Source organism: Manihot esculenta, chromosome 17 (assembly GCF_001659605.2).
Source record: "Manihot esculenta cultivar AM560-2 chromosome 17, M.esculenta_v8, whole genome shotgun sequence".
Taxonomy (NCBI): Eukaryota; Viridiplantae; Streptophyta; class Magnoliopsida; order Malpighiales; family Euphorbiaceae; genus Manihot; species Manihot esculenta.
In genome coordinates, this window is record NC_035177.2 from 19,787,253 (window position 1) to 19,804,258 (window position 17,006).

Sequence of the window (17,006 nt, forward strand, 5' to 3'; positions counted from 1 at the left end):
CTTCTTTCTCTTCTTTCTCTTCTTCTTCTTCTCCTTCTTCTCCTTCTTCTTCTTCTTCTTCTTCTTCTTCTTTTTCTTCTTCTTTTTCTTCTTTCTCTTCTTCTTCTTCTCCTTCTTCTTCTTCTTCTTCTTTTTCTTCTTTTTCGGAGGAGGAGGAGGAGGAGGAGGAGGAAAGAAAAAATATGAACTATTTCGTTGACAAAAAGAAACGATAAGAACATTTTAATAGATGTGAGAAAAGATAGGGACTATTTTATTGACAAATAGAAACGATAAGGACGTTTTAATAGATTTCTAAAAATATAGGGAGGAACGATTTCGTTGACGGAAAGAAACGATGAGGAATAACTATTTCGTTGATGGAAATAAACGATGAGGAATAACTATTTCGTTGATGGAAAGAAACGATAAGGACGTTTTAATAGATATGAGAAAAGATATGAACTATTATATTGACGAAAATAAATGATAAGAACGTTTTAATAGATATGAAAAAAGATAAAAATATTTTAATAGATTTTTAAAAATGTAAAGACTAATTTATTAATAATAATAATATCAAAGGACTAAATAAAAAATTTTATTTGAGGATAAAATTGAATTTTAAAATTTTTCTCTCCTCTCCTTTATATAATTTTAACGGAAAATATGATGGAAGAACTATTTCGTTTACAGAAAAAAAACATAAAAATGTTTTAATAGGTTTCTAAAAATATCACTGACTTGTTAATAATGACAATATTCAGGAACTAAACTATAAATATTTCTATTTATAATTGATAATTTTTATTATTTATAATTTAGTTTTTAAAATAAATAATAATTTTATTTTTTAAATTAAAAAAATCTTAAAGGATGTAAAAATTATCCGTTTGATTTAAGGCCAATTAATCTAAAATAGCATTTTAATCTAACTTTTTTAATTTTAACTTAATTGGCTTAATTTTTATATTTTATTACAATTTTTATATTTCAATCTATCTATTTGTTTACATAAAATATTATCATTATTAAAATTTATTATTAATGGATAATAATAAACTAAATTTATTAATATTAAATATTGATTTTGTTAAATTTAATAATAATAATTTAAATTTATTAATTCAACTTATAAAAATAATTAATAATATCATACAACTTAAAAAATATAATTAAATATTAATTAATATTTAGTAATAATAATAATTAAAATGTTGAAATGAATTATTAATGAATATATTTTTATTAAATAATTAAAATATATAATAATTTTGAGGCAGGAGAAGTTCAAGGCTGAAGCCTGGGTTGAATGATTGGACCTATATTGTTAATGATGAGTCTTCACCTTCCTTGTGAAGCCCAACAAGAAAATGGATACCACCAGAAGAACAAAAACATTACTCTGCCTGAGCCACAAAATCTAAGCGCCAAACAAACGTTATCAGCAAGACAAGAGAGCTATTTCTTCTCACAAACTATTCTCCCCTCTTTCTGCTACATGCATTCAAAATGAATGCACCATCTTTTACCCTAACCAAAATGCTTCCTTCTTCTTATTTTCATCACCACAACTTACCCTTCTCCACCCAAAAACCTCTGCCTTCAAAGCCCAGTATTTCCTCCCACAACAATCTTTGCATCCCAAGAAGAGCATACACATACAGTTTCAATAATCTGAGTTATGGGTTTAAAAGAAGTGTAGTTAAGAGCCAATTGAATGAAAAAGTGAATAAAGTTGAAGATCTAGAGCAGAAGCAGAACCAAAAGCAGCCATTGATGAATAGGGCTTACCCTTTCCATGAAATAGAGCCCAAGTGGCAGCGTTATTGGGAGGATAATCACACTTTTCGAACTCCGGATGAAGTTGACACCTCTAAACCTAAGTTCTATGTGCTTGATATGTTCCCTTATCCCAGGTAAATTTCATTCCCCCTCCTCCCTCTGTCGCTGAACTTTCTTTCCGTATTAGCTACTCGCTATCTAAAGGCGGGAAACCCAATTTCATTATTTCAGCTCTCCGTCGACTTTAGCAATCTAAAATTATGAGGCTTAGTTATTAAAAGAAAAGTTTAATTTGGATGGATATTGCTACCACTAAGTACCGATGAGCTTTTTGCTTCTGTGCTTTCTTTTGTCATTGGCGTTTAGTGTCTAAATGTTGGAGTCCAATTCATATTTTCTATGCTTCCTTGATTTGGTAACGGGATGCTCTTGGATACTATCAAAGTTTTTGGATTGGTATTGCTAATTCTAACAATTTAGTAACAGATGAGCTTGTTCAACCGAGTAATACAAATAAAAACAAATGGAACCAATGAATTCGGTCCTGGCGAATGAGGTTTTTGGAATTATTTTTTGATGAATTGTTTTGTTGCAGTGGATCTGGGTTACATGTTGGTCATCCACTTGGATATACTGCCACAGACATTCTTGCTAGGTTCAAACGTATGCAGGGTTACAATGTTCTACACCCCATGGGATGGGATGCATTTGGTTTGCCTGCTGAGCAATATGCAATTGAGGTATGGCCTGCTGTGTTGATGAAAGTTTTTTCATAATCATCATTAAGCATTCTCATTGATTGCTGGGTCGCTTCGTTTGCCTAACAGACGGGAACCCATCCAAAAATCACAACATTGAGGAACATTAACCGCTTCCGATTTCAGGTAAAGTATTGTCGTTAATATTTCTTTTGAACTGATGAAGTAATATTTGTTTCATGCATACAACATATATCACAAATATTTTAAACAATCTTGTAATGTACTTTCTATTACACTTTTCAGACACTTTTAGAGTAACCTGAGTGCCACTTGTAGAAAATCTTAGACAACATATGCTTATAACTGTCATGTTGCAAAAAGTTGCAAGTTGGTGTGGCTCTTTCTGAATGTATTGAAATATGCATTTCTTTTCAGCTTAAATCCTTGGGATTCTCATATGACTGGGATCGGGAAATTTCTACTATTGAACCAGAATATTATAAATGGACCCAGTGGATCTTTCTTCAGCTATTGAAGAGAGGGTTGGCATATCAGGTCCTGGATTATGTCTAATCCACCAGCATATCCTTTCATTCTTTCTTAAATCTGGAATTCATGGACTACTGATTGCATTCAGGCTGAGGTACCAGTCAATTGGTGCCCTGCTCTTGGCACGGTTTTGGCCAATGAGGAGGTGGTAGATGGAGTGAGTGAGCGTGGTGGTCATCCAGTTATCAGAAAGGTGTGGCATTGTGGTGTTTTCATTTTTTAAAATATTTCTTTGATTCACATTACTTCTCTTACTTCTTTTTGTTCAATGGTTTTATAATTTTTACAGTGTCATTGTTTATTACCAAGCAGCCAATGAGGCAGTGGATGCTCAAGATTACTGCTTATGCTGATCGCCTTCTTGAAGACTTAGATGGTCTTGACTGGCCTGAAAGCATAAAAGAGATGCAAAGGAACTGGATAGGGAGGTCTGAAGGGGCTGAGATGGATTTTCATGTTCTTGATGATGGTGGAAAGGAAAGAGACATAAAAATTACTGTTTATACTACCCGGCCTGATACCATCTTTGGTGCTACGTATTTCTCTTATGATCTTATCCTATGTTTGTATTGTTGTTTATTTGATGAAAATTTTGAGACCATTTTCCCTGGATCAAGAATATTTGTTTTTCCTTTGATTATAAATTTGAGATGATTGTCCCTGGACTGAGAATTCTTTGTTTGACTTCTTTGATGCAGATATTTAGTTGTGGCACCAGAGCATTCTTTACTTTCATCATTAGTGTCTCATGCCCAGAGCAGAAGTGTATTGTTCATTTTCTTTCTTTCTATATTTTGTCTCACTGTCCATGGGCAATTGGAAAGTGACAAATCTTGATCATAGGTGGAAGAATACAAAGATCTTGCCTCACGTAAGAGCGATCTTGAAAGGACTGAGCTTCAGAAGGAAAAAACTGGGGTCTTCAGTGGCTGCTATGCAAAGAATCCAGCTAATGGGGAATCAATCCCAATATGGGTTGCAGATTATGTTTTGGGAAGGTTTGCTTGGTTTTACTCTCTTTTTATGGAATGGATCATCTTTTGGCTGGTGCATAACTCCATATATGCCTAGGTTGCCACTTTCTTCTATATTTGTTGTATAGAGAGTGAAATGCATTGGTCTATGACTTATAACTGTTAACAAGAAGCATTAGAAGAGTATTTGTTTGATGTGATTGAATTATATTAATTTTTTGGGTGCAGTTATGGGACTGGAGCAATTATGGCAGTGCCTGCACATGACACTCGTGACTATGAATTTGCCGCTAAATATGACATTCCAATTTGTTGGGTTGTGAAGCCAGATGGTGAGGATTCTCAAAATTCAGGAATGGCATATGCAGGTGAAGGCACTATTTTGAATTCTTCAAATTCAACAATGGGGCTTGACATCAATGGCTTTTCTAGCAAAGTAGCAGCTTGTAAAGTCATTGAGTGGGCTGAAAAAACTGGAAATGGGAAGAAGAAGGTGCTTAATAGTTTTAGTCTGACATTTACAGTTGTAGGGTGAAGTGGGGAGGGATGTTGTTATGCTTAAATGTGTTAGGACTTTTTTTCAGGTGAACTACAAGTTGAGGGATTGGCTTTTTGCACGACAGCGTTACTGGGGGGAACCTATCCCAGTTGTTTTCTTGGAGGATACTGGTGAAGGTGTTCCACTTCTTGAAACTGATTTGCCCCTTAAATTACCTGAATTGGATGATTTCACTCCCACAGGGACAGGAGAACCACCGCTATCAAAAGCTATTTCTTGGGTATGTTTTTCTAGACATTAGTGGCTTATGTATATATTTTTATAGTTTATGCTACTCTAGATCTATATCTTTCCCTGAACTCCTGATATTCGGATTCATGATTCTGATATTGTTTTTCTCTATGTAATGTTTATTTGGTATTGTCATTCTTTTCTGGACATTGGAGCGGCTGTTCTATAAAATTTCCATTTAAAACTTTGATACTTGTAATTAAGCGGGTGTCACATATTATAGGAAGAAATATAAGAAAAATGTTAAGGGAATGCTAGGAATATTTCTGTTATAAATAACAAACTACCAGTTGGTACAACTATGTATAGGTACAGCTGGAGTTAGTTACTATCTGGGACCTATACATCCCAGTATATTCCATTGTGAAGGCATTGTGAATTAGATATATATCACGCTATTGCCTTCTCCCTTATTCTGACTCTAATTCTCTCTCATTCTCTCATCCTTATTCTTCTTCTTCTCTCTCTTCATCTCTCATTATCTCTCCATTCACCTTGTAAGAGATTCATCTCTAGTAGCAAGCTAACAGGGAAATTGTTTCTCATGCTCAAAAGTGCTTAAGTTACATGGTTAATTCTATTGCTTTTTGTGGCTGTTTTCATATGTAGTGTCCCATTAATTTTCCATCTCTGTTTTTATATGTTGTTAATTGATTGCTAACTCCACAGAGAGTCTCATAAAAATTTGTGATAAGTAAGTGATTTTCCTATGTGTGGTTCACTTCTTTACATAGATCTAAGTGCTTTACTTTCACTGTGCTTTTCTTCTTTCTCCCAGCTATGTGCAATTCTTTAATTTTGTTGTATGTTGACGTTCTTATGGCTTTTTTCAGGTTACAACGATTGATCCTTTATCTGGAAAACCTGCTAGAAGAGAAACAAGTACTATGCCGCAATGGGCTGGTTCTTGCTGGTAACATATTTATTTCTACCTTAAAATGATTCTTTCTGGGAAGGTATTTTATGCTACCTTATAAAGATGATGTTTCTTAGTTCATTATGCCCAAAACCTAGGACAGATCTTACTGGATGGACAACCTTATATATCACTTTTTCTTTATCCAATTCTTTATGGTTCTTCTTAGATGTCCATAAGCCTTGTAAAGTTAAAATGTTGATCGTTCCCGTATCTATTTTTCCTTAAAAAAGTTCTAATTTTTTTTATTCTATAAATGGTCATGCATAAAATGATTGGTTTCATGGAGTCCACAAAATTCACTGCTTAATTTTGGTATGCCAGGATCTAATGGTTATGTTTAGGTGCCTGTTCATGCCTTCCTTTCACGTCAAACCAAGTAGAAACATCAATGTTAAGTTGATGGGTTATGGATCGTGTCACGGATCGATGGAAGACTAAATCTGCCTCTGTTGTATTCTTGCCTTTGTTTCTGTTACGACCTCTCTTAGCCGAACCTACGTTGGCTGTCGATTTGAGCTCATTAGAATTAGCCCTAACATCAAGACTTGTTGGGAAGAGAGTCTTAGACCTCAGAAATATCGCTTTATTGACATAAGGAGACAAGAGATTACAAGATAGAATCCTACTGAAATTCAAATAACAACTAAATTGATAACAACAAATCCTAATGATAAATGATAGCAACAAATTTTAATCTTAAAAGATAATGATAAGATAATAACTAAATCAGCAAATTCTAATCCTAACTGATAGTGATAAGATAATAACTAATTTAAGATAACAACAGTAATGATAAGATAACATCTTATTAAAATAACAGCAAACAATCAGCTTCCCTTTTGCCTTGCTGGTATATCTTGCCCACAAATGCATTTAGGATTAGAATTTGCTGCCACAAAGCACTACTTGATACACATGAGGGCCATATCGTGCGCTTGAATCATGGGACATGGGAAGTATTAGTTCTTTGGTCCAGCTCCACTACAGCTAATGCCACGCCGGGGCCTTTGTCTCAGTTTCAGTTGGCTTATTCGGAATTCAAGCTCGAGGACAAGCTTTTTGCCCAGGAGGGGAGTAATGTTATAGATGCATTTGTGGGTAGGATATACCAACGGCGCAACAAGGAAGCCAAAGAGCTTGTATGGCTACTGGAGGAGTGCCTTTGAATTGTTTGAGTAAAGAGATATGAAAAACATCATGAATCTTGCTAGTTTCAGGGAGAGCAAGCTGATAAGCCACATTATGAATTTTTCGCAGGATCTGGAAGGTGCTATAGTAATGTGGTAATAATGTTGTTTTGTAAGCGATAGCCCAGCCGAACTCGGTCATTGGGTGCAAAAGTAACATCCCGATGCCTTTTGTCATAATACACTTTCATACGTGTTTGGGCTTGCTGCAAATGAGATGGGACATTTGTAAGGCCGAAAGGCATGACGAAAAACTTGAAATGTCCATGATGAGTGTGGAAAGCTGCTGCTGAATGTACTTGGTGGTAGCCAGACCGAGCCTGGTTTAGTATGGTTTAGTAAAATATTGTGCACCGTGAAGTTCATCCAATAACTCATCCACCACTGAAATAGAAAATTTGCCCTTTACGGTCTTGGCATTTAATTCACGTTACTCAACACAATCTTGGATACCTGTAGGGTCGCACTACTACTGGAAGGAATCGGGAAATAAAGTAATGCAAAGTCATTTAATAAATCCTCTGGCTGTAGTTGCTTTTCGTCTTGGCACATGGAATGAATAAGTGGTCCAGGATTAGATTGCAAGTCATGCAATGTAATTTGTTGTTGCCCCATTTCGAAACTCATGGTGAGAGTCCCAAAATCCCAAAGAATTAGCCCTAACATTTTTAACCATGGTATTCCAGGCATAATATCAACCATCCAAATATATAACAAATAATTCAATGGAAGAGAAAGAACCTGCCACCCGTATATCTTCCTTGCAAGTTCTAGAGAATTTTTTACCCATTGGCTACTGCAACTTGAAGACTAGTATTGTGATTGATAGTAGCATGTAATCGCTAAGCCACCATTTGACTTAGAAAAGAATGGGGATTGCCGGAGTGATCAGAACCTTCAATGGGCAATCGTGGATCTCGGCCACCACCTGCATAGTACAAGAATTATGGTGTCCTGTAATGGCATGTAAAGTAGGGTCTTTAAATTCTTCACTTGGCTCATCGATCTCCAACCAAAATAATTTCTTGCATTGATGTTCCATGCTGTACAAGATCACAATTATAACGAAACCCTTTTGCTCTTTCTACCATTTCAACTGGAGTCGATTTTTAAATAAAAGGTGAGGCATTGTTAATCTTCGAAGCTGCTGCGGACTGAGATTGAATAGAAATTGAGGTTGTTGCGGATCTTGGCCACCACCTCAATAGTACAAGAATTATGGTGTCCTGTAATGGCATGTAAAGAAATGTCAGGTACCCCAATAGGGTCTTCAAGTTCTTTACTTTGCACATTGATCTCCAACCAGAACAATTTCTTGCATTGATTTCTCGTGCTGTACAAGTTCATCACAATTATAACAAAGCCTTTTGTTCTCCTTTCTACCATTTCAGCTCGAGTCAATTTTTAAATAAAAGGTGAGAAGGCATTGGTAATCTTTGAAGCTGCTGTAGGCTGAGATTGAATAGAAATTGTAGACTTATTTGCTGATTTCTAGTGATATAATTTGATTTGATTACGGATTCTAGGTGTAAATTAGGAATCTTAATTATCTCTGTAATTATTTTGATTATTTGCTTCCTATTTATTTGTAATTCTTTGTGTATAAATAGTTATATAAATCGCTCGTAGAAGTAATTTTTTCTCTTTAGGGTTTCTAAAACTCTAGATCTATCTTTTTGGTACTATCTTATCTAGGGATTTTTTTTTTCATCTCACTGCCGCTACTACTAGGGTTGCCGACTAGCCATCCAACTCCGGCGCTGGAAAGCCATGTGAGTGAGGCTCACGCGCCCTTCCTTCTCGGTGCATGAGATGCTGTCTTACCCTGCTACGCTGCCCAATCCACTTCGGCGCAGTTTCTGACCTCTTTCCGGCCATCCCGTGCCATTACCTGGTCTTTTGGTGATTTGGTTGGGCTCTCTTGTGGGTGCCTTCTATTATGAGAAAAATCACCTGCATTGTGACTATTGTGGAAAATCGAGACATACTAAGGAGACTTGCTGGTGGTGCAAAACGGGATACCTCTAGAGATCAAGCTAATTTAGTAGAAACTGTGGAGTAGCCCTTTAAGGAGACAGCAGCTGCTGAGTTCCTTTTCCCTAATGAAATTCAGAGTCGCAAGCACCGCTTGTCTCATATTGACACCTCTTCCTCCTCTTGTACCACATCTAACTTTGTAAAGTCAGGTAATGCTTCTTTTCTTGATACTGTTCCATGGATTATTGATTCTGGTTCGAATTGACACATGACATGCTCTTTTGAAGGCTTTCTAAATTATTTTCCTTCTCTAACTAAAGATATTGTCAGAATTGTTGCCATATCCGAAACATATTCTATTATTTGTACACCCAATATAAAATTATCATCTATCATTCATGTTCCTCGTTTTTCTGTCAATCTTTTATCTTTCATTGCTATTACCAATACTCTTAACTGTAAAATTGAATTCTTTCCTAATCATTGTATTATCCAGGATCTTCTCACAAGGAGAGGAGTGGCAATGGTGGTGATCTAGGTTCTCCAATATTTCAAGCCTCTTTTGGAGAAAATAAGTATGTCAATAAGGAAATAATACAGTGGCACAAGCGGTTAGGGCATCCATCATTTTTTATCTTAAAAAAACCTTATCTTAGATTGTTTGCTAGAACTCAGTTCGGTTTTTTATTTTGTGATGCTTGTGAGTATGCTAAGCACACTAGAATTTCCTATCTTTTGGGTCATAATAAAATCTAAATTCCTTTTGTGACTATTCATTTTGATATTTAGGGGCCTACTCAAACTATCTCCTTATCTGGTAATCGATGGTTTGTCACTTTTATTAATTGTTGCATTCATCCCTTGGGTATATTTGATTAAAGCTAAAAGTGATGTCTTTTCTTGTTTTCAATCCTTTCACAAAATGATTTGTACTCAATTTGATGCTAAGGTGAAAATTTTGAGAATTGACAATGAAAGGAAATATATGAATAGTAAGTTTTTTGCTTATTTGGAGAATAGTACACCAGACAAGTTGTCTTTAAACTAGTGCACAAAATAGCATTGCTGAAAGGAAAAACATGCATCTATTAGAGGTAGCCTGATCTCTTATATTAACCATGAACCTACCCAAAGTATATTGGGGAGGTGCGGTCCTTGTATCTGCCTATTTTATCAATTGAATGCCCTTCAAGACTCTTGACTTTATGAGTCTTTTGGAGGTTCTACAAGGAAGGAATTTATACATTGTTCCATTGAAAGTATTTGAGTGTGTTTGCTTTGTCCATACTAGGATAACAAGAAAGTTGGACTTCAAATCCCTTAATGTGCGTTTGTAAGTATTCTCCGACATAGAAGGGATACAGGTGTTATTACCCTTTATCTAGAAAATATTTTATCAGTATGAATGTTATATTCAGAGAAACTAAATCCTATTTTGTACTCTCGGACAATAATGAATAAGAAAAGGTGATTTTGAATTCTGTGATTCTGAATGATGTGGTTCAGAAGGAGAGTTCTAGTAGACAGAGGGAGACGTCTAATCAGGGGGAGAGAATTGAATGTTTGAACAAGCCAGATTTGAGGAGGTATTTGAGGAGAGACAAGGTAGAAGAAGGAGATATTCGAGGAGAGACAAGGTAGAAGAAGGAGGTATTCGAGGAGAGACAAGGTAGAAGAAGCTATTATGCAGCCTACTCAGAGATAATAATCTTCTTCTGGTGAGTTACCCACAACTCTTGAATGTTCTAATGATTTAGATAAACTTATTGCGTTCTGGCTTTGTTTCTTATGAATCCTTGTCTTTCTCCTATAGAGCCTTTGCCTTGTCTAGTTCTTCTGTGTCTATTCCACAGGATTGGAAGGAAGCTCTCGCAGATCTGAAATGGAAGGGAGCAATAATTGAAGAGATGAAAGCAGTGGTAAAAAATGAGATATGAGAGCTTGTCTCTCTCCCATCTGGGAAGAAACTTGTTGGCTGTAAGTGAAAAGCTCTCGCAGATCTGAAATGGAAGGGAGCAATAATTGAAGAGATGAAAGCAGTGGTAAAAAATGAGATATGAGAGCTTGTCTCTCTCCCATCTGGGAAGAAACTTGTTGGCTGTAAGTGAAACACAAAGCCGATGGCACAATTAAACGGTTTAAGGCCATATTAGTTGCTAAAGATTTCACCCTAACCTATGGAGTGGATTATCAAGAGATATTTACCCTAGTTGCAAAAATGAACTCAATCAGAGTCCTGTTATCTTGTGCAACCAATTTAGATAAGGACTTACAACAACAGTTTGATGTGAATAATGCATTCCTTCGTGGAGATCCCTCCTGGGTTTGCTGATGAGAAGACACAAGGAAAGGTGTACAAATTTAAAAAAGCTTTGTATGGGATAAAAAAATCTCTCAGAGCTTAATTTGATAGGTTTAGCGGAGTAATGATGTCCTTTGATTACCAACAGAATAATGCTGATCACACTCTGTTTATTAAACATCACAAGAGTAAGATCACCCTTCTAATTAGTATGTTGATGATACAGTGATGATAAAGAGGAAATGACTCGATTAAAAAAGTTGTTGGCTTAAGAATTTGAAATTAAAGATCTAGGAAAGTTTCAATATTTTTCAAGTATTGATGTGGCCAGATCAAAAAAATAGATCTTTATCTCTAAAAAAAAGTATATTCTGGATCTTTTAGAAGAAATTGGTATGTTGGGTATAAACTAGTAGAGTCTCCTATTGAGAGCAATCACAAGACGCAAGTAGGTACTGATGAGCTTGTGGAGATTGAAAAATACCAGAGATTGGTAGGAAGGTTGATTTATCTCTCACACACTCGACTGGATATAGCCTATATTGTTAGCTTAGTCGATCAATTCATGCATGATTCTCGCGAGATTCATATGCAGATTGTCCTTCACATCTTGGGATACCTAAAGTTTGCGCCAGGAAAGGGTTTTTTACTTCGAACATAGTTATCTTCGAGTTGAAATTTTTACAGATGCAGATTGGGCGAAATCTCTCAATGACAGAAGATCCACCTCTGGCTACTGTATAATTGTAGGAGGGAATCTTGTCACCTAGTGGAGTAAAAAATAAAGTGTTGTTGTTCGGTCAAGTGTTGTGTGAATTAACTTTTATGATTGCAGAAGTAATTGGAGGAGTTGAAGTTGTCCGAGAGAAACAAGATAACTTTGTACTGTGACAACAAAGCTGACATCAGTATAGTACAAAATCTAGTTCAACATGACTGAACGAAGCATATTGAGATTGATCGATACTTTATTAAAGAAAAATTAATAGTAGTTGTCTTTAGTTTAGTTCATGTGACTTTTACCGGGCAACTTGCGGATGTATTTATGAAAGAGCTCATCAATAGAACATACGATAATTTGATTTGCAAATTGGGCATGCGCGACATCTATGCATCAACTTGAGGAGTGTTGTTGATTTATTTGCTGATTTCTAGTGATATGATTTGATTTGATTATGGATTTTAGGCATAAATTAGAATATTTAATTATCTTTGTAGTTATTTTGCTTTCTGTTTAGTTGTAATTCTAGTCATGTAAATCCATGGTAAAGATTAAGAGTGAAATATAAGTATATTCTAAAATTCTCCAAAACTCTTCAGAAATTGAGGTTGTTGGCTTCAGGTTGTTCCTGGTCGTCTGAAATTCATGTTTTCCCCCATGTGTTGTTTTATTTTTTCAAATGCTAGAGCAAAGTTCATGGCTGTAACTAAGTTGCTGGATTCTGCATTTCAACATCCAACTTGATGCTCTCGGTCAAACCTGCAGTGAATAGATTGACTTGTTGGTCAAATCAGACAGTGGTGGCTCTTTCTAAGAAACTTTGAAACTGTTTTTGGTACTCCTCAACGGTTCCTGTCTGCTTACTAATTCTCCCAATGGATTACTTCGAACAGCTGGACCAAATCTCAGGTTGCAATATTCTTTGAAGATGGCCCATGTTATCGTTTCTTCTTGTTGGAGAGTATAAAACCATAGTTGAGCTTCTCCCTAATCCGACTTTGTCTGTTTCAGCAGTCCTTTGGTTCAAAAAAAAAATTGGTCACATCTGTGCAACCAGCTGAGCGGATCCTCAGAGCCATCATATACTGGAAAATCCAGTTCAATATACCTTGGAACCATTCCTTCACCAGGTCTAGCATCCACCCTATTATTTCCCCTTGGAGCTTGATTCATTTGGTTGCTGCTGTTTGATTCTGTCTCCGGCTCCTTTCCATGGCTTCTGCTCATGGTCCCAAACAATTCTTGTATTTCTCGTGACAAACTCTGAATTTGGGCCTCAAGCAGAGATTCAGCCGTGCCACTCTTGCCTAATTTTGTGCTTGGACCTCCAGCAAAAGGGATTGCAGCCCTTGATTGTGTCAAATCACCCATGACGATTGGTTCTGATACCAATTTGTAAAGTTCATAGGTTATGTATCGTGTCACAGGTCGATGGAACACTAAATCTGCTTCTGTTGTATTCTTACCTTTGTTCCTGTTACGACCTATCTTAGCATAATCTACCTTAGCTGTTGATTTGAGCTCATTAGAGAAATCCTCCTAACCTCAAGACTAGTTGGGAAGAGAGAGTCTCAGACCTCAGAAATATCGTAGATAGATTCCTACTGAAATTCAGATAACAACTAAATAGTTAACAGCAAATCCTCATGATAAATGATAGCAGCAAATTCTAATCTTAAAAGATAATGATAAGATAATAACTAAATCAGCAAATTCTAATCCTAACTGACAGTGATAAGATAATAACTAATTTAAGATGACTGCAATAATGATAAGATAACATTTGATTAAGATAACAGCAAACAATCAGTTTCCTTGTTCCGCTGCTGGTATATCTTGCCCACAAATGCATCTATAACAATCAATCCTTCTCTTAACCTTCTCCTCCATTAGAGTGAAAATATAGCTGGGGATGGGACAGTTAGAAAGGGAATGTAACCTGTCTTTAGTTTAGCATTTTACTCAAGCAGTAACTGTTGTAATTGAACTGGGTAACTATTTAAATGAACGGCTCTAGTTCATCCTTTAGGGTCCTTAGGATGAATGTGAAGTGGGACTGGCTGGATGGAAGCTTACTAATCTTTACCATCATTTTGATAACCCAAATTTTGGTACAATTGTTCTTTGAGATTTGATGTTCTGAACCATTTTTTCAATATTCAGGTACTATTTGAGATACATGGACCCAAAGAATTCCAAAGAGTTAGTTGATAAGACAAAAGAAATGTCAGTGCTGCTTTTACTAAACATTTATTCTTCCTTTTTTTTTTCCTGTGTTTTTTAATGAATCTTTTCACCTATAGGTATTGGAGTCCAGTTGATGTCTATGTTGGTGGTGCTGAACATGCTGTTCTCCATTTACTTTATTCGAGATTCTGGCACAAGGTTTGTGATCTGAATAAATTAGTTTTATTTTTAACCCATAGCACCAGTTTAGGTCAGTGGGTACCTACAATCAAATATATATTATTCAGTTTTATTATTTATTGCTACCAGAAGTATGTTTTTCTCAGTGAAATTATGTGTCCCAGGTGCTTTATGACATTGGTGTTGTGTCGACCGAGGAGCCGTTCAAGTGTGTCATAAACCAAGGAATCATTCTTGGAGAAGTAAGTTATAGTTGTTTGTGCATAGCTAAGCAATAAACACCACATCTCTAATGGCATGAGTGGCAGGTTCAATATATTGCCTACAAGGACCCAGATGGAAACTATGTGTCTGCAGATTCTGCTGATATGTTAGGTGAACTTCATCAAGAAATAATTCCTGAGGAGAAGGTATATCTTCATGAAATTGATGTGTTTACATTTGCTTGTCTTTATACAAGAGGTTTTGATCTGTTCCACTCTTGAATCTTGACTTGCTTCACTTATGAACAAATATGTTCATCTTAACGTTGAAAAGAACAATACCGTTTCTGTTTATACAGGTGATGAAATCTGGGGATTCTTTTGTGCTGAAAGATGATTATAAAATTCATTTGGTCGCCCGTGCTCATAAAATGAGTAAAAGTAGGGGAAATGTTGTCAATCCTGATGATGTTGTTGCAGAGTATGGTGCAGATTCTCTTAGGTTATATGAAATGTTCATGGGACCATTTAGGTATGCCTTCCTTTTTTATTTTGACAATAAGGGAGGAGCAAGCAAAGATATTTTCTTACAAGATTATGTACTCCATGCATTATGCTTTTAGAGACTCAAAGATATGGAGTACTAGTGGCATTGAAGGTGTACATCGATTTTTGGGAAGAACTTGGAGGCTGATTGTTGGTCCGCTTCTACCTAATGGTGCTTTAAGAGATGGAACAGTGACTGTTGATGATGAACCAACTTTTGTACAACTACGTGCTCTTCATAAATGCATAGCAAAGGTCATATCGAATTCTTTACATTTGCTATCTCTTTGTCTCTGTAAGAGTCTCTTATTTGTTCATTGATTTTTATTATTTTCCAATTGGTCCTCCTTTGTCCTCTTAATCTCATTGTATCCCGGGAGGAATATTCCATCCAGATACCATAGGATATTATTACTATTATTTTCTTTTGTTTTTTGAAAGGGGGGGGTGGGGTGGGGAGAGGTGAGGGAGTGGGTCAGTATGCTTTATTTGTTTGGAAGTGCCTCTGAAACATAATATGAACCTTGGCTACTTGATTTTGCTTTGCAGGTAACTGAGGAAATTGAAGGGACACGATTCAACACTGGAATTTCTGCAATGATGGAGTTCATTAATGCTGCTTATAAGGTTTTCCCATGATTTCCTTTGTCTAAAACTCCAACTTCCTAGGAGTTCACTAAAATTTGTTGTTTATTATTTTTTCTGAACTCCATTCTTTGTTCTTCCCCCTTTCATGTCTTCTATTTTGTTTCATTATTGTTGTTTTCACATAAATCACATCTTTTTGGTTTTTCTTTTTCTATTGTCACCAGTGGGATAAACTTCCAAGATCAATTATGGAAGCATTTGTTTTGTTGCTCTCACCATATGCACCTCACATAGCTGAGGAGCTTTGGTTTCGGTTAGGGCACTCAAATTCACTGGCTTATGAACCATTTCCAGAGGTAAATATTTCTCTCTTTAACTTGGTAGTACGTTAGATATCTCATTTGCATTTTTTTTCCGAAAAATTGTATTTCTCGTTGTTTCTCTGGTAAGCTATTCTATTACATTGTTTCATGTTATGAAATGCTGTAGTGCTTTGAATTCTGTTTCATGGCCCTTCAAGACAACATTATATTCTGTCTTTTACATGGGTGTCTTACCTACCTATACGTTTAAAAAAAATGTGTTGGACAATACCACTTGATTTGCAACTAGTGCATCATCCTAAAATGCCTGGCCTATGGCTTTAGGCCTTTCTCCTCCACCAAAACCCTCTCACCCCAATGAAACTATCAGACTACTCATCTAGTTATTCAATTTTCAGGCTAATCCTGCATACCTGAAGGATGCTTTTGTAGTCCTACCAGTTCAGATAAATGGCAAGACACGAGGTACCATACAGGTTGAAGAAGGATGTTCAGAGGAGGATGCTTTCAGATTTGCTTCACAGGATGAGAAGCTTTCCAAATATCTGGATGGAAAATCTATCAAGAAACGAATCTTTGTTCCTGGAAAAATTCTAAATGTTATTTTGGGCCCTCAAAATTTTAAGGCAGGTGTCCGATAGTCCATTTGATCTCGTCCTAGTAGCAGTGATATTTGGCACATGTGCTTCAAAATTCAAATGGAAAGCGCTATGTAGGATATGCGTATGGAGTATGAAGCTATGAGGTGGAACAAAGTTTCGCTGAACACAAGTTGGGATTCAATTAATTATTCCCAAATGCATGCATTTAGTGTAACTGCATCCAAGAGGATGGCTGAGGGGCAGCGGAAATACCTCCCTGTCTCCAGTTCCCATGATTGCTTTGCTTGTGCCTCAACATTTGAATATTGGAGTGAATGTGTAAAGAGATTATGTTAGATTTTTGAAAACGCATTGTATATTTGATTGAGAAATTCTTGAATTTCATTGGGAATTTTAGTCTGTACGTTATATCTGATTTCTGATTTGAATAATGCATTGCCATGGCAAATGAAAAGAGCAGTCATGTTTACCTCCCCCTTTCAAAAAGGAAAAA

At 36.1% G+C, this 17,006-nt stretch overlaps 1 protein-coding gene across 2 annotated transcripts; it reads left to right on the top strand.

The window, feature by feature from the left end:
- The first annotated feature begins 1,368 nt into the window (after positions 1–1,368).
- Positions 1,369–16,921, top strand: LOC110604773 (leucine--tRNA ligase, chloroplastic/mitochondrial). 2 transcript variants are annotated; one of them, XM_021743077.2, is made up of 20 exons: positions 1,372–1,898; positions 2,360–2,504; positions 2,592–2,648; positions 2,901–3,020; positions 3,103–3,207; positions 3,327–3,550; positions 3,713–3,779; positions 3,858–4,012; positions 4,217–4,481; positions 4,573–4,767; positions 5,612–5,691; positions 14,048–14,110; positions 14,188–14,269; positions 14,416–14,493; positions 14,560–14,661; positions 14,814–14,986; positions 15,078–15,255; positions 15,550–15,627; positions 15,813–15,944; positions 16,310–16,921. In XM_021743077.2, exons 1-20 carry the CDS (start codon positions 1,492–1,494, stop codon positions 16,550–16,552), a joined length of 2,949 nt encoding a protein of 982 aa, XP_021598769.1. In that variant the 5' UTR covers positions 1,372–1,491; the 3' UTR covers positions 16,553–16,921. The 2 variants fall into 2 exon arrangements, 1 of the variants encoding a protein (XP_021598769.1); XR_006349227.1 differs by lacking the exon at positions 16,310–16,921 and having other exon boundaries at positions 1,369–1,898; positions 15,078–15,295; positions 15,813–15,884.
- The last annotated feature ends 85 nt before the right edge of the window (positions 16,922–17,006 follow it).

Excerpts from the sequence above, each read along its gene's own strand:
- LOC110604773 (XM_021743077.2), top strand. The coding sequence starts at position 1,492 with ATGAATGCACCATCTTTTACCCTAACCAAAATGCTTCCTTCTTCTTAT. Across the intron at positions 2,649-2,900 it reads TTAACCGCTTCCGATTTCAG|CTTAAATCCTTGGGATTCTC; the intron begins GTAAAGTATTGT and ends ATTTCTTTTCAG. Across the intron at positions 5,692-14,047 it reads CAATGGGCTGGTTCTTGCTG|GTACTATTTGAGATACATGG; the intron begins GTAACATATTTA and ends TTCAATATTCAG.